A 21,563-nucleotide genomic window follows, 5' to 3' on the forward strand; every position below is an offset into this window, starting at 1 on the left:
TGAAGGTACTTCACTTTAAAACACATCACATGTCTAAATACCATCAATAAAAATACTACATAATAAACATGCAAGAATTGTATATAGAACTTCATACTCCTTTACTTAGTTGAATGTGTGAACCTAGTTATATATTTATTGGTTGGTTGGGGGTAATTGAAACAACTTGTTTGCATGATCTGTCTAGTAAATAATAACAGCAACATGATGTAGTTGAGAAGGTAAAGGCCTTCTGCTGATGATGCGTCGGTCAACATGGTCATCATTATCGTACTGTCCTGCTTCTCCTCCTCCTCCTCCTCCTCCTCCATGTCGCAGGGATTTAAGGTGGTGCAGGATGCATTGGACGCCATCGCTGTTTCTGCCCTCAAACGGCTGCTGCCGCCGCTGCTGTTACGATACATGCCGAGTCCAAGTTCCAAGACACCACGTCGCATTGGACAGCAAGTACTTTTCTTCTTCTCTTCTCCTACGTCTTTTTCTTCTGCATCTGCAATTTCATTATTGCGTTCGATCTGAATCCGTCGAGGCAGAGTAGCACAACATCTACAGAGAGAGAGAGAGAGAGAGAGAGAGAGAGAGAGAGAGAGAGAGAGAGAGAGAGAGGTGTGCATGGTATCTAAAGCAATAGCCAAGGGTAGGACACCTATTAAACTCATTCTAAACACGAAGCGCCATAGTTAGAACATCTGCCTAAGTTAGGAGTCAGGACAGCTTCTTAAAGGCTTCACGATCAGCACACGCAGCAGGAGATCCTCGGATGAAAATGCCGGCATCACAACCTTCCAGAGCAGCAAACACAAGGCGGATGTTTAGGAAACAGGTCTGACTCACCATAAACAGCTCTAGAACAGGCCACCTGCAGTTTGGGAAGGCTACCACAGCATGGGAGACATGTGAGGCAGAGAGGATGCATATTTGATTCACGAACCACCACAAATTTTGTTGCTACATCAGGTTCTGTAATTCTTTGCAATGAAAATGTCACCCCTTTGCTGGACGATGCCTGGCACTCTCCGTACATTTCAGGATGTGTGCATGCATAAACATCTGTAATGGGAAAGCTTCAAGGGAAAAGGGCGGTTGATGAATCTTAATAGATATGTAGCACGGATCTAGAGTAAGGATAAGGGCCAAAATGGCCAAAGAAAAATCAGGCTAGGGCTGACTATGTATGGGGCCTGGGCACAAGCATGTATGAGAGACACATGAGAACATAGATAGGCCCAAACTGCCAGAGCTGCAAAAGTCATGAACCATGATCCTAAAAGTGGATAGTATTTCTAACGTTTGGCATTGACTGAGTGATGTGGTTTATAGGTATTAGATGACCACACAAAAATATACTCCCTAATGGATATCAATGTCCTGAGTAGAGTGTACGCCTAGTTCCACAGTTTTGAACCATCTGTAACCGTGTTCTTTGCTGCATTTGCTTAGGTCAAATGCGAGTCTAAACTTTGACTCTAATATTTGAATCAAAGTTTGATGTTTTGCTCTTATAGTTTCCAGAAACAGCATTTTGGGAGCCCGGAAATGGAACAGCTGTTTTGGACCCTTTGAGTTCCTTGGCAACGCATTTTGGGCCGTAGAGTTTTCAGGGCAGAAAATTAACCCCTGTTTTGCTTTCACCTTCTTATATTGTTTTTTGCCTCTGCTTCGTTTGTTGCATGTGTGCTTGTTCTTACAACATGTGTCTGTGTACACACACACACAGATATTATCTATTTATATTATTTTTATATTTTGAAACTTTGTTTCCACAAAAGTTTAAAATGGCAGAAATTCTCAAACTCCAATTCTTCCTTTTCCAAAACTCTTGTTTCCCAAACTCATGGAAACTCTGTTTGCTTTTTTGGTCACAGTGATGCTTTGCTCTCTTTTTCAACTCTTGATGGATGTGCTTTTATTGAACTCTTAGAGAGTTGGATTGTGAATTAGATATGTGGCTTACATAGCTGAATTGAGGGGCTCTTGAGGTGGAATTTAGATTGAATCTAATGTTTTGGTGGACATGGATTTGAAATCAGAGTTGCAATGCAAAAATCAAGATGTAGAAGGACACTTTCAACTAAAGGTTTTAAAGTTATGGTATCAATACACTTGAATCTTGATTGATAGTGCAAATGATATCCGTATCGGATATGTGCATGCAGAAAGCTCCAGTTACCTTCAAATAAGAGGATACACATTACGTCCGATGATATAGAAAATTACAGCATGAGAAATGCAAACAAATGCAAAAGATACATCAAATTGGATGATATTGCTCCAATTTGTTATGTTGGCAAAAAGATCTTCATTGCCAAAATACTTGATCAACGGTTGTAGCTCGAAAGGGATGAGAAAATGGACCGCAAACAGCTACATTGCCTCAAAAAGGATTTTGCACAGCAGCAGAGCTTCATAAACTAATGGAAAAAATAGGCTTTATGCCTTAGTGTGTCTAACCAACACAGGAAAATGTGCAATGTGCATGCTTTAGAGAATGGAATCAAAGACAAAAACCACTTTTCCTAACTTTTAACACAAAGAACTTTGGAACTTTCCAAAAGAAAGTTATCAACATGAAAAGATGCCCCATAGCGATTGCTGCTTGATACTTAGAGAACTATGATGTGTCATTGTGCACGTCAATCTTTATTTACTCAATTATGGGAACGTATTCACTTAATCAATTTGACAGCTTAGAATCCAAAGGCATGGGAAAGCTTCTAGTTGGGCATGGCATTTCAACAATTTGAATACTCTTGAGTGTTTTGAAGTGGTGAAGCTTTTTCAAGCTTGCCTATCATAGTTTCTATTCTTTGCTTGTATAGCCCTTGGGACTTTACTATGTATAGGGCACTTTTTAGAGATTGTATAGAGATAAATGATAAGAAATGTTAGATAGAATAATCCACAGCTTCTAGTAGATGTATGCTCAAATGGGTGATAAGAGTATACTAATCTCATGTTGGTTTAGTATGGTTTGAAAGCATGGCTGCATTTGGTCCATGGCGGATCCATATAGTGTGATCCGTCCAATTCGATCAAACATGTACAATTTGTATGGTTTTCGTCCTTTTTTGAGTTGGTGTTAAAAGAAAAGTGGTTTTTGGCTTTAACCTTTTCCTGTTTATCCTCATTGACGTCTAGCTATATCTCACCACCTCCTCTTCTCTCTCTCTCTCTCACACACACACACACACACACACAAGCTTCTCTACTCCTCTTCCCTCCATCCACCTCTCTCTACCTCTACATCCTTCTTTGCCTCTTGTCTCATCCCCTACATGTAGCTCTATTTCTATTTCCTCTTCCTTTGCCTTCTCTCCTTTCCCTTCCCCTACCTCTACCTATGCATCTATATTCTTTATCCCTAACAATTCCTAAGCCTCTTCATGAAGCCTTCACTAGGGTTGTCCATGTCCGATGGACGTGATAACTCGTTCGACTTGTCTTGTCCCATTTGACACGTTCAGTCTTGCTCATTAGACGGATTGGTCGTGCTTGATCTCCACCCACTACACCTTGTCTCATGTATACCAAATGGTCACTTTTGTGATTGTTTTTTTCCCTTTTTTCTTGTACTTTCTTTTTTTCTTTTCTTTCTTTTTCCTTTTTCTTTCTCTCTTTTGTTTCTCTTTTCTCTATTATTTTCTTTCTCTTATACAAAAACTCAAGACAAAAGTTTAAATATTAAACTAACAAGTTAAAAAATTCTATTTCCTTCCCTCTCCCTCTCATGATTCATCCATCTCTCTCTATCTCTCATATACACATAATATCACAATGCGACCATTCTCTCCCATGGGCCATCATTCAAATTTTGGAATTTGAAATCTCTCTCTCTCTCTCTCTCCCCTCTATTGATAGGTGTTGTCGAGGTACAACATCGAGTGGCATCACAGTTGACAAAGCTACAGTGTACGCAGAGCACAATGCTCTAGAGTACCTACTCGACAACATAGGCATGCCCATATATGTCACATTCGCATCACAATTGCTCGTTACAGAGGCAAATTGGCGCATTGACTCAGTTGGAGATAGTTTGCAAAGTCTTGGTGGATTCCATAGATTGAGGGGGAGATACTCTACACTCTTTTTAATATTTTTAATATTTTTAAACTTAGTTTTTTCAGCTTTTTCAGTTTCTATACTTCTCATTCCAATCTACCATGTAGACCTACATATAAATTTTATCTCTTCTTCTTTGATGAGAGATGATGATACCAATTGTATTGGTTATGGTCTCATAGGCCACTCTGGCCTTTTAGAGACATTAATAGATATATATATTTCTCTCTCTCTCTCTCTCTCTCTCTTTCTCTCTACCAACCCTAAACGCTAAAGCACTCTCCCTTTCTATAAAAATCCCCCCCTCCTCCTTTTCCATCTCATTCATCCTTTTAAGTTCTTCACCCCTTCTCCTTTCAAGCTCTCTATTCCTACTCTCTTAAGCTCTCTCCTCCCTTAACTTCTCAACCCTTCCAACTTCCTGCTCCATCAAGCTCTAGTCTCTCTCTACTCTGTCAAGTTCGCTACTCCTTCAACCTCTCTACCCTTTCCACTTCTTTCTTCAATCATCTCATGCTCCACTCGTGACCCTCTAGGCTCTCTTGATACATCATCAATGGCACCCTCTCTTCATGAGGTCTTTCACTTCATGCCTACTTCGAATGAGTGAAGGAGAAATCCAACACTTGCAAGTATTGTTCAAAGCTCCAAATCTCATCCGTCCGTTGCCACCGTCGGTCCATGCGAGGAATGGTGTGGTGTCATATACAATGGTATGCATATCAAGAAACTTGATGAGGAGAGAGAGAGAGAGAGAGGATTGACAAGTTCCTTGAGCTTGTGCTTGCCAGTTGGGCGAAGTATGGATGCTCTATCCTTATCGATGGATGGAGTGACCATAAAAAAAGGGGGATCGTGAACATTTTCAACTCTTGCTCACTTGGCATATGGTTTAGGATTGTTTGTTGGGTGCATGTGAGAGGATTGATCCACTTATTCCCTTGTGCACACCAAAATTTGTAATAAGCTTAGCACGTGGCAATTGGAGCGACTAATTTATTGTTGCTCCAATTTATGCACGCTACGCAATATGGATGAGATGTTTATGGCAAGACAAGCTTGTATATCTAATTTTTATACTTTTTAGTTCATAACTTTATTAATAGATTATGAAATATATTTAAAGAAGTTTTATTTGTTTAATCTAAGTTTTTTATCATTTAAATGTATAGGTAAATGTGGATTCACTCGAGCTCTCTATCAGCACACTTAAAAAATGTGACTTACGAGAGACTTGAAAGAAGAGTAAATATTTAGGGAGCTTTATTTGGAGCTGGAGGAGATAGATTGGTAAGTCTATTGCACTTGTGCATGCTGTGCTTGTGTTGCTATTCGCCCTTGTGCCGGTAGTGATGGATCTTTCAATTTGGCATCCACATTGGCTGCCCATGATGCTTGTGGGGCCCTTAGATTGTACATGAGGTGTGGGAGTGGCTCGAGAAGTACTCCTAGTTCGGCTTAGGAGGATATACCTATCATTGCCTCTTGCATAGAGCTTAGAGAGCCCGAGCATGATAACGAGGGCAATGCCATTAGTGAGGGTGATTTTGTTGAGGAGGGTGATGTGGTGACGAGGATACTTCCAGCTTCGATGCTGAGAGTAATATGAGCACTTAGAGTAATCATGTATCTTGATTCGGATTGAGCCATGGATGATGGCTTTTATCTCAATCCATTTTTGTATACTTTTTGTATGAGATTGCACATTTGGCTCATAATAAAGTTGTTGGTTTCATTATTCATACTATACTCTTGGGTCTTGATGCTTGAGTCTTGATTTGACTCTCTTCTGCGCTTACTTTTGACTTGAATCTTCAAGTTTATGCTTCAAGTTCAAACATTAAGCATAGACTTAAAATTATATGTATCTTTCTTTTCATCGGATGCAGGTCCAAGATTTATTAGTCTGATTAGTACCGTACTAGCATTGGATTGTACTAATCGGACGCCATTGGACATGACAACCCTAGCCTTCACATTATACACAGGTCACCTTGAGTCTCAGTCTTTAGGTTCTTTTTGTATCTACTACTTTTTGTACTTGCCACTTGGCACTTGTGAGTTATGACTTGCCATACCATGATCCATGAATCATGATCCGTCATCGCAACTAGCTCCTTTTTTTGATGTATTGTACATTTCTCCAATTTTTTAAATGAATTGGATCTTGGAAATTCCTTGTGACTAGAGTCTTGCATTTACATTTTTTCTCAACCTCTCATCATGTTCACGACTCATTGTTGAAAATTGAAGCAAAGATATTTGTGGTATGTAAACTGCAATAGTGTTGAATGGATAATACCTTGTGACACTCTCATGGGTAGCCACCGTTCTCATTTTAAAACAAGGAATATTTACTAGCTTGACCCTTAATTTCTTATGTATTTTTAAATGACCGTATGAAACACCGGATTTTATTCGACATTTTTTGTGTGTATGTTTTGTACTTTACTAAGTCCATGGTTTGGATGGATCATACTTGACTACCTAGTTTGAAAGCAAGGGGATCATGGCTGCACGATGCTTCCAAAGAGCACAAGTCACTGAAAGTCTTGTTGTTTAATATGCTGATTGATCATTCTGGAGCTGCAATGATAACATTGTTACAAGGCAATGCATGGTTATCATGCCACATGAGTGGATTGTGACAGAAAATTGGTGAGTAGGACTTGAATTGAGTAGGTAGGTTAAAGTAGCAATCATGTGTGGAATATCTTTATCTCATATCAGCTTGTTGCAGGTGATAGCTATCCACTCAATGCAGAAGTTACACTAGAATTGATTAGATAACATTAATCTATCTCAAGTCAATGGATGGAAAGCCTAAACCAGGCTGGGCAGATATACGTGCCCTTGTTGCCGTTCTTCAGTGGTGGTGCTTCAATGTTCTTGTTGTTATTATGAACAAGTGGATCTTCCAGGTTGGTGATTATCAATTTTAATGTTTTAGATTCTGGCACATGTTTTAAATTTCATGTTTTCATTGAAAAATATTTTATTTACCATATTATCTGAGTGCTTATATATGCTTCATACAAACATCTTTACCAAATATGAGGGAAGCAGGTTAGAAAACCATTGAGATTTTCTAGACACTTGAGAGTCAGATTATTAGTGCTACAGATGTTACTGCAGGTGTTGAAGCAGTCATTTGAGTAGGATGTTTGGTCCAATAGTATTACCAAGCATTTGATGAATTCTACCATGTCAGTACAAATTGCAGACATGTGATCCTCAAACAGGGTTTCCTTAGATTTTGTATCTGCAGAGGGGTGTTTTGTGGTCTTGTTCTCGTGGTTGCTTGGTTCTTGTGACTCACTCCTAAGAGGTAGGAGTGGTTCAGTCTGACAGCTACTTGTTTGGCTTTTGTTCTGGCTACATGAATACAAGGGAAGAGCTGGTAAAAAAGTGCTGAGTTTACTTGTATAAGAGAGGTGTATTCAACACTTCAATCCTTTAGATTGCTGTACCAGAGGGTATTTAGGGTCATCAAAGTTAATGCATGCTTGGTATCTTTTTATGTTCTTTGCCATCATGTTTTGTACCAGTCCCTCGATAGCTTAGGGTACTGTTTGTGCAAGGATGGAGTGCTGCTTCATTGCAGTAGTCTTCTGCTGATTATGTACACAGGTTTTGAATTTCCCCCTACATGGTTTACAAATCGACTCTGGTTTTACAGAAGTTGAATTGTTGGTGAAGGAAATTTCTCAGGGTTTTCATCCCTAGAAAGAATATGGATGGTTGCAATTGTGAGACATGATACTGAAATTTTGGATCATAGGTTTGAATTTCTTAGTCACATTGGTTCTATCATTCACATTGTTTTTGGATGAGAATACTCTACTAGTTTGAGATATGGAAATTGCTTGAAGTTTTACTGCCTATGCTAATGAAGCCTTGGATGGCCTTGCCTTCTTTGCCAAATTCTCAACTGAATGCAATGTGAGAATAATAATTTGATGAACTAGCTTTCACACACACACACACACACACACACACACACACACACACACGAGCACAACAGACTTTTAAGAAAGCTTTCACATCCCAAGCAAACTTGGGAAAAAGGAGTCTGTAACCAAAACCAAAGAGAGATGCCTAGGATTGGAAGGAAAAGATTGAGGCTTGAGGCACAAGGGACGGCCTGTTGCTGGCCTGTTGCTGGACCGTCTGGATAGACGATTCCAAATGGTGATTGGGTAAACTATTCAGGGACTGTTTGTTGACGCATCAATATTGGAACTTGAACTGACTTTAAACAAGCGATTAAATTTGATGGTTGAAATGGGAGGTTCATGCCCTGTTCATACCGAAAACAGCAAGATACTATTTGCAGATTTGGAAATTCAGTTGATGGGCTGGCTAGTTGATTCTTTCAGGAGTCAGTACCTGAAAAGATTGAAAATCTGTATTGTATAACAGAAAAATTTCCTTTTAATAAGAAGCACAAGTCTGATGTTAAGTTATCTGATACAACGCCTTTGGCTTGGGATTTTTATTTGTCTGTCTTTTTTTCTGCAGAAACTTGACTTCAAGTACCCCCTCACTGTATCCACGATACATTTCATTTGCTCAGCAATTGGAGCTTTTATGGCTATTAAGATATTGAAATTAAAGCCCTTGATTGAAGTTAACCCTGCTGATCGTTGGAATCGCATCCTTCCTATGTCCTTTGTATTTTGTATCAACATTGTGCTTGGCAATGTGAGCTTGCGTTACATTCCAGTATCATTTATGCAAACTATCAAGTCCTTCACTCCGGCCACCACAGGTTTGGTGATTTTGATTTAGTACAGTATCATAATTCCTTTAGTGTCTTCTCTTGAGCACGTAGATAAGTATTCAGTATTAATCATCACTATAGCAAATGTTGACAAAAGAGATTTTTTCCTTTAAGACCTACATTAGCTAAAGTGCTGGTAGGGTAAGAAAATGACAAGGCAGCCATTCATAACCCATGGATGGACCCAACCTATTTCCACGCGTGTTTCATCCTAGAAAATTCTGTGACTCATCCTGCAGTGATCTGCACTGATTATCAATCCTCAGATGAGCCTTCTTGTGCAATTTATTGTCACACATTTCATATAATGTGCCTGCTGCACACTGTACAAAAGATGTGCCAGAATGTGCAAATCCAGTTTTTAACTTTTCAGTCTCTCTGGCGTCTGAAATTTTTTGATCTCTGTAAATTTGTACTTGCTCATGATGTCCTAGAACTGCCAGGTGTGACTTTTGCTGTACATCGACTGTAGGTTGCAACAACATGAAAGGATCTTTACTTGTTATCTTATAACAGGCAGAAATTTAGAATGCTTCCCCCTTAACTTGCTTTCTTGTGTTCATTTGAGTGCAGTGGTTCTACAGTGGCTTATATGGGGTAAAAGTTTTGATAGGAGAGTATGGCTTTCCCTAGTGCCTATAGTAGGTGGCATATTGTTGACGTCTGTTACCGAAATGAGCTTCAACATGTTTGGATTTTTAGCTGCCTTCTTTGGCTGCATGGTTACATCGACTAAAACTATACTTGCAGAATCTCTGCTTCAGGGTTACAACTTTGATAGGTATGGGATTTTGTCTGCTGTGAAGGGTTTCTTTCTGAAGTTCTTTATTCTATTCTTCTTGTCCTGGCTTTACATAGTTTAGCAAGAGTAAATTTTGCAAAGCAAGGGAGTGTTTAAGAACTGTTAATCATTGCCTGTGGGTGAAAGCATGCTTAGTCTGAAAACAATCTCTCGTTTGATTCACAGTATCAATATTGTATACTACATGGCTCCATATGCAGTGATGATAATGTTCATTCCAGCAGCTATTCTTGAGGGCATAGATGTTATGAAATGGATGGTCTCTCAGCCGTCGCTCTGGGCATCCTTGATCATAATCTTAGGGTCAGGGTTTTTTGCTTTCTGTTTGAACTTCTCAATATTTTATGTGATCAAGACCACCACTGCTGTCACATTCAATGTAGCTGGAAATTTGAAGGTAACCTTGTGAATCTAGTTTTCAATGTTTTGAAGCCACAACAAGTTCTAAGATGTGACTTGGGTAGGCATCACTTTATTTCAGGTTGCAGTGGCCATCCTTGTATCTTGGTTCATATTTCGAAATCCCATCTCTCTACTGAATGCAGTTGGGTGCTTCATCACATTATTGGGTTGCACCTTCTATGGATATGTCCGGCACAAGCTTGCCCAAGATTTAAAGGCTGCGAGTCTTGAAGTTTTGGACAAAAATGGCGACCTGCTTCCTCTGGTGAATGAAGAACCTGGAAAACTTTCTTCAAATGTTTTGACTAGTTGAGCCCAATCATGCAACCGTGATTAGGTTTCAGCAAATATTCTTTATTTTTTTGGAACGTTTAGTTTAACTTAGTGGATCAAATGGAGTTCATGATTAGCATGTAGCTGGCCCTTACATGGCAATTGCAGGGAAATAATCTGAAGTTTCTTTGTCCAGGTAAATGGATCATACAGAGCTGATAATATACAAGGGAAGCTTACCCATAGATGAGGTCTCGATTGTTTGTGTGTCAAGGTTTTGAAAACCAAAGGCTTTCATTTACTGCCCACACAATTGTCAAGAAATTAAGAGTGGTGGCATTCCTAGAGTGGTATCACAAGGTGACCCTTAGGAAAAGCCCCTTATCTAACATTTTTGAGTTATGCAATCTATTTTTCAGAACTCATAAGAAAGCTTAGAAAACAGGGAAAGAGGAGAAATCCGACTCCATCAATGAGAGATTAGTGATATTTACAGGATGTGAAATCAAACAAGTCAAGGCAAATAAGATGGGTGCATCTTAAAACAAGTGGGTGTAAGTTTATCTATTTATTACTACAAAAAGAACTGTAGATCGTCTGAATGCATGGTTCAGATCGATGTAAAGTGGTTTCTCTGATATTGAAGATCCCATCTTTGTTGCATAATACACGGAGAGAGAAACTGCATTTGTCTCATTTCACAACCTCCTGCGTGAAATACATAAAAGAGCTGAAATCACAATAGAGTTCACTTTAACACTAGTGTAATGATGATTGAGTTGCTGTAAACAATTTCAACCGAGTTTCCTTGCATTTTAAATGTAACTGCATCCCCCTAATGTAAATTTTTATTTGCCATGGCGAGCAGGGGACCCTTAGAAGTGCTTACATTCAATCTATGTTTGCCATACTAGTGACATTGTTTAGTTGTCCGTTTACCTCATGTTCTAATTTTGGTCTTGCTTATGCCATAGTCAAGGTGTTGGGTAACATCTTTTCGTAGTGCCCAAATTAGAAAAGATGGGAATAGAAGGCTTCTGTTGTGTTAATAATGGTAAGCATCTGGCAAGGATGTAAACCTGGTCTTGCTCTATGCACACATAAGGAGACAGTATCTACTAGAACCATTGTGGAAATGGGGGCATGTCAAAGGCCAAGGGATTGGCCAACCCTTTTTGGGCCTAGGCTATAAACACTATAGTTAACATCTTTAAGCCAAAGTTACTCAAAGGATTTGAAAGGCAAAACAACACATTAGGCTGACAAGCCATATGTTTCCCATGTTAGAACTTTTTGGGTGAATGTTTATGCTCACGATCTAGATGAGGATTAACAAATGACAATCAAGAAGTGCTTGAAAGGGCGAGTGGCCCAATGTGGTCTCAAAGAATAGAGGAGCACATAAGGTTTTTTTTCATATAGTCAACATGACATTGATAGTTGATATTATGGGCAAAGTAAAGGAGCCAGCCGCGAAAGTAGCACTTGTAAATCTAACATGGAAAGCACCTATACAAGTTAAATTATGACATCTTGAAGAATGATACCTTGGGAGCTAGTGGAGTGTTTGACTAAGAGGAAGACAATTGACACATAATGGGGCTAGAGGATAAAGTAAGGTCAATGGGCCCTTAGAAAAGTATAAGATCATATTAGTTGCATAAGGTTTTTCATACGATGATGGATTTACTTTTTAAAGATACTTTGCTAACAATGAAACTATTATTAGTAGTTATATCCACTTAGAAGAATTAAGGTATCTTATTTTGAGAACAAACTTTTCAAGTTAAAGAATGCCATTTTGTATGGGTTTAAAAGAGCCTCTAAAGTGTGTTGCTTCACAATTCTATGATATGTGAACAACCTTTGATACTATTCTAGGTGATTATGAAGATATGATGTATCAAACAAGAAGGGCTTTTAGCACTATGTTTCAAATGATGGGTTGTCTTAACGCAAATTCTTGTTTGGTGATTAAAGTATCTACCAAGAGTTTGAACTTAGGTACATGGATAAAAAATGTCAATTCCATATTGGAGCATGAGGATCAAGATATAACAAGGAAAGCTACCACGCCATGTTTGGAAATGGCTCAAAAATCGCCCTTTTCCATAGATCTATGTAGTGTTATACTAATCAATGAAACATAACGTCATAGTATAGGCATTCCTCTTCTCTGTCTTGGTACTTTTGTGGACCTAGAACTCTCCAAATCAACTTTTCCTCACCTTCCTCTACATGTAGACTTGCAAATGTATAATAGGTGCCCAACTTTATTCCTCTTTTGTATGGGTGCTTGTATGCAATTTACAGTCAAAAGGTTTTGTACACCTACATTCAAATTTCAGCATATAGAGCATTTAGATGACTACATATTGGGCCCTTGCAATCTCCTTACATGTCACTTTTGATAATAAATAACTTTAATTGTAGTGGTTAGATCCAATCTTTGTGTAGATATATCAGAGTAGTTATTGTATTGCCTATCTATTTGAGCACATTGTTTCCACATCAATATGAATCCATATATAAGTAGGATTATGATGCATTCAAACACACCCTTTACATTCATTAAGCTATACCAAACATATATAGGGAGGATAAACCCTAGACCAAATACTCCAGCCTTTAGTTTAATCAGAACACATAGAGTAAGCCTTTAGTTCATTTAGAATACATCAAACCAAGTTCAATAGGACACCAAACTCAAAAGCATGTAATGACATACATAGGCATGGATGCAAGTTACGCCCCCTTCTCCCCCCCCCCCCCCCCCCCCCCCCCCAAAAAACACACGCACACACACACGCAACTTCTAAATAGATTTGCACCAGTATCCACAAAAAAAATAAAAAATAAATGATGCATTGTGAATCCCCTTGTAAGATCCATTCAAAATCAAAGCATATGAATTGTTTATGTTAAGGATCTAGATACTAATGGAAGAAATCCAAAAGAATGTAACGATATACAATTGATTATAAGTAAGCAAACTATTGCTTTGTAAAGAAATGGTGTAGGCATATGTAGAGATAAAAGGTGATACTAGCAATTCATTAAAAAAAAGTCATACAATAGCTACTATTCATGAAATTGGGGTACACATCTTTTGAAAAATGATATTTAAGCGCTTAAATCTTATCTAGTAGGAAAATTAAACAAGGCTTACATTAAAAGCCAAAATATTAGAGCACAAGCTATTATATGGCATGTCTAAAGACTATAAGTCATGCAATACAGGAAAAGCTACATGTTTGTGATTTTCTAGGCCTAGAAAGTGATGGTCCATGTTCTTGCATTGCCTTCCTAACTCACCACAACTTGCAAATAGGTTGATAACTATAATATTCTCCTCAATAGTTGTAGACAACAACCATTTACGTAACACAACATTCATGTTCTACTTACAATGATTCTTATGGAGTGGCCATCCTTGTGTTGCTAAACATTGCAAATACTCACTTGTAGAGATGGGATGTTTGCTCCACCTCAACTTGTTGTCCATTTTTGCCTCTCATATTTCAACCTCTTGTTTAGACCCCCAACATGTTGCCCTTTGCACTAAAAAGGGGTATTTGAAACTCTTCTCCCCTCTCTTGCATAAGCCGTAGAAGTAGATAGTTCTTCTTGAAAATAAATCTATCATTCAAGTTCTAACATGCAAAAGAGGAGAGCATTGACATAGGCTACATGCAAAACATATAAGTGGACATAAGGTGCAATATTTGTGGAGAGAAACCCTTCTTATGTCTTTCTCATTGTCATACATGTATTTATAATCTAGTAGGAGTGTCAATGTGTGATCATGGGTGAAGCTTTTCTTCTTTGTACACTTCACTATTTTTGGCAAATAATCTACAAGACTCAATTTCACATACCAATGTTTGGGTGCTAAGATTGAGCTAACAAAACTCAAAATATTACAGGAAAATCCTACCCACACTAGCTCACCACCATGACACAAGCCTCTCCAAAATGTTTCAACATGCTCTTAGTAGCATGGACATGCTTGTGAGAGCAATTGGAAAGGAGAGCACACGTGAAGAGTGTCTATTTAGTAGCTTAGATACAAGGTACTTACATGGAAGGTTTTGGAACCATATTGCACATGTCTCCACAACAATCTTAGAGACTCTTGAAATTCAAAATATGACACAACAATTACTAGAAGATAATCAAGAAATATTTGTAGTTCACTCCTTTAATTAAAAAATAAGTAGGTCAGGGTGGGTGCATATTCTATGCCTCAATGGGTGGTAGTATCCAACTTGCATTCATCTCCTACGTCTACTAGGACCTTAGGGCCTAAGCTATCTCAAAAAATACCCTCCTAATACATCTCCTTATGGACACATGTGCATCTTCTTATTATTCCCAAAATTTTTACTTATGAGTGGCTCCTTTGCCTTGCTGGTCATCCTGAGGTGCAACATTTCATTTTTGTAGTGTAGTCATCCAATAAAATTACATTTGAGCATTTGATAGAAAGGCATGAAAGCATCACCTAAATCAAAAGGACTCTAGCTATTAGGTTCGAGTTCATGTGTCATGAGAATGTTAGCTTTACCTTCTTGAAAGGCACCACGTCCTTCTTACCCCAATCATAAGTATATAATTGCTAGAAAACACCCTTGCATAGTTAGCAATAACACAAATCTTATAATCGCGGTCCCTAGTTGAGGTCTCAAATCTTATAATCGCGGTCCCTAGTTGAGGTCTCAACCTACTTGAAGGCCTCCTCATATTTAGTATTATAATCCAAATCACCATTATTAGTCTTGTTTAGATTATCAACCACTGCTTTGATAGCCTCCACAAACTGGAAATATAGATGGGACATACAAAATTGTTTATCATAGGACTTATGATAACAAGACACATACGTAAATGAATAAGACATCCCACCTTGCAAACTATCTTAGCTGCATTGCACGAAGGATTACATTCCTCTTCTCCATACCCATATCTACTCCACCCACTTTTGGATATCCTCATGAAAGTGGGCAAGCATTGATGTTTTATTACAGACCCCAAACCTTTGAAAATAGAATATCTTATGTGACATGCGAAACATTTGGAGTGACATATCTACATGGAATCCTAGAAAACAATGTTAGGAATGAGAAGTGGCCATTACAAATACATTAGGCAAAACAATTGTGAATTGTAAACATTTACTCATCTTGTGAACCTTGGCCAGTGAACCCCTCATCTCCCCCTCGTCATCCGATTCATCGTCAACCCCCTCCTTACAACAGAGTAATTGCAGGCAGGAAAAACAGATATCTTTCTATAATAGTTGTTGCATGCATGCCGAGACTATTCACCGTGGCGACTAAGATATCAAATTCGCCATGGCGACTAAGATATCTGAGCATAATCAGCATGAAGGTTGGGAGTACCCAAGGTATAGTTACCATGATCAATATGATGCTTGGTGATGTCAATGGTATCCATGGATTAGTGAGAGGATACAGGAGCCTCTGAGGTGAGAGTCATTATTATCCAATAGCTTTTTCGATCCATAATGGCTTCTAAGAAGAAGCAATATATGAAAGGACTACCATAGCCATTGGACATACTCACTTATATCTTTATGAATAAGAATGCCTCTTTATACAAACCCATGTAGTGGACTAAAAATATTTATACAAAAGAACGAATGTTGTCGAGTTATGACCTTTTTGGCACCTTGACATACAATATATAGTATTAAAAGTGTTCAGTCTTGGGTTGCATAGGGTCTTATTCTCCAAATATTTCTTATCACCTTCTATGGTTTAAAATCCTAGAGGGGCCTCGAGAAAAATGCTCTTGTTACTTTTTAAGTGTTTCAGTGATAATTTCTATCCAAAGATTGACAAATGTTTGTGGCTAAACTAGGAGTTCATTTGTACTATTCATATGTCTTTCATTTTAGTCATGTTAGAATCATTGTGTACCTTGGCCTACATTGGTTATAAGTAGGGGTTCATCCATAGGACTCTTACGTCTTTCATTTTACTAATGACCTACTATATTCTTATCCAGTAACTAATATACATGGCTAATAAGTGTCTCTTGTCTAGTAATAAATAAGTAGGATTTCTACACGATGACCTTTGTAGCTCTACTTTATATATTTTCTAAATCTTTGGCATGGATACTTTAAGAGTCTTAAATGTTGTTTTGTGATATGACTTGGATATGTACTAGTAGGGAGGAAATAATTTTTGGAAATTGTGTTGACTAGGATATTTTTGACCTAACATGTTCTTTCTAGAAAAATTGGTATGAATTTCTTTTAGAAAAATGCTATAAAATGTGGTTAAGTGCCCTAAAAATTTGGGAGATACCAGACTATAATGGTTTGCAACTTCTAAGGTACTAGACATATTTCCCACAAGGGACTTTAAGAACTATTGGATAGTTTTTCATACGTTTGCCTAATGGTTTGGGAGTTTGAGAACCTTTATGGTCTTAGTATTGGCCTTGCTATTTAAATTTTGGACCTTTAAGATTTACATCTCGCATCGAAGATGTGTTGATGATTTAGTGTGTTAAATTTTTCCAAAGGAGCATATTATAAATTCTACAATTTGATGTAAATGTGTGTTTTGGTTTCTTAACTTTCCATTTTCTATGGAAAAATCGATATAAGTCCTTAGAGTTTGTTTTAATAGCATCATTATAGGTGTGATTGAGATAACAACTGGTTCTCGCATTGACACCTATAATACACATCAGATATGGTAATGTTTTTACCTTCATCTTTTGTATGGATGCAAGTAATAGCTAGACCCTTCACCCACTCAAGCTTGGAAAAGCTACTTTTAGGGACTACCTTCTTCACCCATTCAAGCTTAGAAAAGCTACTTCTAGGAACTACCTTCAACAGATTACAACAATTTTGTATACTTAAAGTTATTCCAATGGCAATTTGCCTTTAGGAGCTTTGTGAGATTACAATCTTCAAACAAATTTTAAATTTATTTTTTAGATCGATCATTTTTTAATCGTTTGATGTGTTTGGTCTACTTACTTAATTATGTCTTCAAAATTGTATGTATTTTGAAACTTTAATAGCATGCGTTATTATACTCAAACTGATCACTATTTAATTATATGCTTTGTCAATTTTTAAAAATGTGGTGATATTTTTGCTTATAATAATCTAGATATATTATTTAGTTTGTTCTATGCCTTCTCCTAGATTGACTATTTAATGTAATGTGATTTATTGAAATCTTTCAATAATATATATGATTCAAGTTTTTGTTGAAGGGAAATGTCACACACACACACACACACACACACACACACACACACACACACACACACACACACACACACACACACACACACACACACACACACACACACACACACACACACACACACACACACACACACACACACACACACACACACACACACACACACACACACACACACACACACACACACACACACACACACACACACACACACACACACACACACACACACACACACACACACACACACACACACACACACACACACACACACAATTGTTAGATCTACAAGTCCTAACATTCTATAAGAAAGAGTCAAGGTCACTAAAATCAACCTTTAAGATGAGGAGCTAGTACTATCCACATATCTTAGGGTCAAACTAATTGCAAAAAGAGAGCATACCAAAATGACTCTTTGGTTCCAATATTTTGATGTGAAGTTGAATAACATGAGCTTGTGCCAATGAATGCAACTATCAACCTATATGGTGAGAACTCCATACTCCTTGCTAGGAAAGTGCAAGTTTCTAATGTTAGTAGAGACTAAAGTATGACATTATTGTTTTATGTGCTTCCAAATGGCAAGGATCTTGGGAAAGAGACTCTTCTTGGAAGACTCTTCAAGCAAGTACTCAAGCAAGCATCTAAGTATAGCATCGACTTTGATGTGAAACACATACACCTTAGCCTTCTCAATGTCAAAATCATTATAGATTTTAGTAACGATAATCTTATTTATTGTCAAAATAAAGGCAATAAAATTGCATTAGGATTGATCACAACCTCTAGTAAGAGAGGTAAGGATTTACTTAGCAAAATCATAAAGTGCAAGTTAAGAAGAAATAACTAGTAAGTAAGTACCAATGAGCCAAATGGACCAAAAAGAATATTTGGAACAAGTGGATTTGCACAATTGATGAAAAGGTGACAACCAAAGTAAAAAAGGAGCCCTCCAAGCCTCAATATTTTCAAGTTCCTTGCCTAGATAAGTGACTAAAGCACTCCTCAAGGTGTAGGGATATTACCAAGGGAATTATAGATTGTGGCTTCCTAAACCCATTCAACAACCACAACAAATTGTAGAATAAGAGATGAAAGACCAAAGTTTCTCACCTAAGAAATTGATGGGCAAAGCCTAATGAACAACAAAAAGCTACACCTTCAAAGAAGATTGATCCCAATAAACATATAGCTATCTACAAGCGTAATGACTTCCCTAATGAGAGGCTTGACAAGCAACAACCCTCGTCTGTCCGCTACTAGAAATGTGCAACCCAGAACCATAATAAAACCCATTGAGCCTAACAAACCCACAATGCAAGTTCCACAATAGCATTAGGCCATGTTTGCTACAAGTGTTGTTCCACGAAGTGGAATTGAAGCTCCAAAATTCAAACAAATCGTGGCATCTTCAACTATGGATATCTAACAATAGCAACCCCCCAATCTTCTAAAACCTACACTCAAAAGATTCTAAGGCAACAAAAGTGCACCAACAGGTACTTGGATGTCAAGGACTAAATGCATAATTGAGTAAGCCCCTCCAAACCCAAAACCCCTACAAGTTGAAATCTTGATTATATTCAAAGAACCATATGCATAGTGGTTGAAGACTTAGTAGCAAAGCCAAGCATGATTGTAACAAAATATTTCACTCAGCTTGACATGATCTTTAATAGCTTAGCAAGAATGTATGAGAGGATAGACATGGATATCACAAAATCTTATGTTGTTAAGAGTATGTCACTATGGTCTATGACCTAGGAGGATCATGAACATGTGTATCTCAAAAGAATTTTGATAGAAGATGATTCCTTAAAGATTGTGACAAAAAAGGAAGCTAGAACCCTTTGTTTCATCTCCCCTTATGTTACGATCATAAATATCTCAGATGAGGGAGAAATCAAGGATCTCAATCAAACTTGAATCATATTCATATAATCCATTCTTGAGAGAATGGTATATGAATAGAGTAGAAATTGCCCACATAGGTAGTTGTCTTATGACTAGCATTGAGCAACGCAAGTAAACCCAAAATGTATTGTATCCCCACATCTCTTAGAGCCATCCTTGTCATGTGAGAACTATATTCCCCACCAAAATTACATATCCTCTACCAAATAAGGTCCTACTAGAAGAATAGCTTCATATAGCAAGTTGTTTTGGAATGCCTAACCTACTTTCAAATGTCGTCACATATGGGACTGTCTTAGTATGCTAACCAAGTGACTTAGACCCATTAGCAAACCCATAGTATAATTGAAATTGCTATAATTGGTGGATGCCTAAGGCCTAGGTTCACTCTCAATCTTATACATAATAATCAATCCAATTCATATGTATATAAATAATTTCGAACAATCACAAAGAGTCATAAAACACACAATAAGAAAACTACCAACGCCCATCAAGCAAGCATCATACCCTACAACATTAACAAGCATTACCCATTTGTTGTGAAGGGGGAGGTACATCACAAGGTGATGTGAGGGTTGTAAAATAATAAATTGCATTACCTTTATGTATATGAATTTGGATTCACAAGTACATGCTACTCTTATCGTTCATTTGCAAATACCAAGGAAAAGTTACAATCTCACAAGAGACGAAGCTTGGAGATTCCCAAAGGGAAATGAGGAAAAGGTAAGTTGATTGCTTCAAATCTTGATCAAAGCTAGGAGAAGTCAAGCCATCCAACACGATACATTATCATCACCCTAGACTATATTATCTTGCATATGCATCATCCGCATGGCATTCCCTTGAGAGTTAAAAATGTAACACTTGTTAGCCTTGTACTTGAAAATGCCATTAAACAAGACTAGAAGCCTTATAAAATGATACTGTGTAGTATTCTTTTTGGAAAAACAAAAATTAAGGAGAAAAGGGAAAAAAGGAAAAAAACATACACCCACAAAGAATGCATCACACTTAGGGGTTTTCAAGTTACAGATGCTCACTGGCCTTGGTTGACTAACTCCATCTTTAACCCCCTAGCCCCTCTCCTCTACCTTCACACATGCTTAGGGCACATCAAGGCAGCACACACCTAATAAGTTCTTGTGTGCTTAGTGTTAGACTTGACTCACTAAGCCCCTTGCACCTCCCTTTTTCTAACACCATTCTTAATCCTAGTGGAAAGAAGGAACTTATAATGGCGAGGAAAAAAAGACACTTCAATCAAGAAGACTCCTTCTACACCCATTGCTGCCATCTCAATTGATGGTTGTGATTATATTAGAGATGTGCATATATACTACCATAGGTCACTCATGGGTTTTTCCACTTGGCCCTCTATCTCACAACAATCTTCTTATCCCTCCACCATTAAGATCACCCTTGCTACTATAACAACCTTCAAAATGAAGAAACTAAAGAAGTTGTCTTCCACTTATGCATTAACCTATTTAAGCACATACAATTGCACTACAACCTTTTCAAACCCAAAACCTAGTTTCATCCTTCACTAAGAAATTCCTCTTTCCAATAGCTCAAATGGTAAAATTTAGGGAGGGACCCGCCAATCAAAGTATTACCATCAAGGAAAACATCATAATCCTCTACAAAACCTTAATATCATCCACTCTATCCTCAATCATGAGCTACCCAAGGAGGCCACATTCATGTCTCACCTTCACCATCATGAGCTACATGTACATATTGACAATAATCATTTCTCCATCGAGCTACATCACTCCAATCCTCACATTATACATAATGCATTCTACCAAATGCTATCTTATATGGTGAGTGCCAAAGGTATTGACACTCATCTAGGAGAAGGCAAATAATAACTTATTTTAGGAACTACTACAAATAGCAACTTTGTTAGAAAAAGCAACTACAAAAATGCTAAATTATTGTTGAAAGTAGCGTCAAGAGGCATGCCTAGAAAAATACTAGAGTAATTTTTAAATATATTTAAGGCTAGTAAAATCAATCTTATAATTCACTTGACCACCTTGTAGTAGCTAAAGAAGGCACTAAG

General features: G+C 37.8%; 1 protein-coding gene across 2 annotated transcripts; it reads left to right on the top strand.

Moving 5' to 3' along the window:
• Positions 1–168: 168 nt before the first annotated feature.
• Positions 169–11,042, top strand: LOC148028185 (UDP-galactose transporter 1-like). 2 transcript variants are annotated; one of them, XM_087689936.1, is made up of 8 exons: positions 169–447; positions 6,551–6,717; positions 6,800–6,980; positions 8,581–8,830; positions 9,416–9,623; positions 9,810–10,041; positions 10,126–10,311; positions 10,516–11,042. In XM_087689936.1, the coding sequence occupies exons 3-8, from the start codon at positions 6,870–6,872 to the stop codon at positions 10,567–10,569; spliced, it is 1,041 nt and encodes a 346-aa protein (XP_087546062.1). In that variant the 5' UTR covers positions 169–447; positions 6,551–6,717; positions 6,800–6,869; the 3' UTR covers positions 10,570–11,042. The 2 variants fall into 2 exon arrangements, with proteins under 2 accessions (XP_087546062.1, XP_087546061.1); XM_087689935.1 differs by lacking the exon at positions 6,551–6,717 and having other exon boundaries at positions 170–447; positions 10,516–11,041.
• Positions 11,043–21,563: the final 10,521 nt, after the last annotated feature.

This window comes from Lygodium microphyllum, chromosome 12 (assembly GCF_053477565.2).
Source record: "Lygodium microphyllum isolate KBCC chromosome 12, Lygodium_microphyllum_v1.1.10, whole genome shotgun sequence".
Lineage (NCBI taxonomy): Eukaryota > Viridiplantae > Streptophyta > Polypodiopsida > Schizaeales > Lygodiaceae > Lygodium > Lygodium microphyllum.

Excerpts from the sequence above, each read along its gene's own strand:
- LOC148028185 (XM_087689936.1), top strand. The coding sequence starts at position 6,870 with ATGGATGGAAAGCCTAAACCAGGCTGGGCAGATATACGTGCCCTTGTT. Across the intron at positions 9,624-9,809 it reads CAGGGTTACAACTTTGATAG|TATCAATATTGTATACTACA; the intron begins GTATGGGATTTT and ends TTTGATTCACAG. Across the intron at positions 10,312-10,515 it reads ATGGCGACCTGCTTCCTCTG|GTAAATGGATCATACAGAGC; the intron begins GTGAATGAAGAA and ends TTCTTTGTCCAG.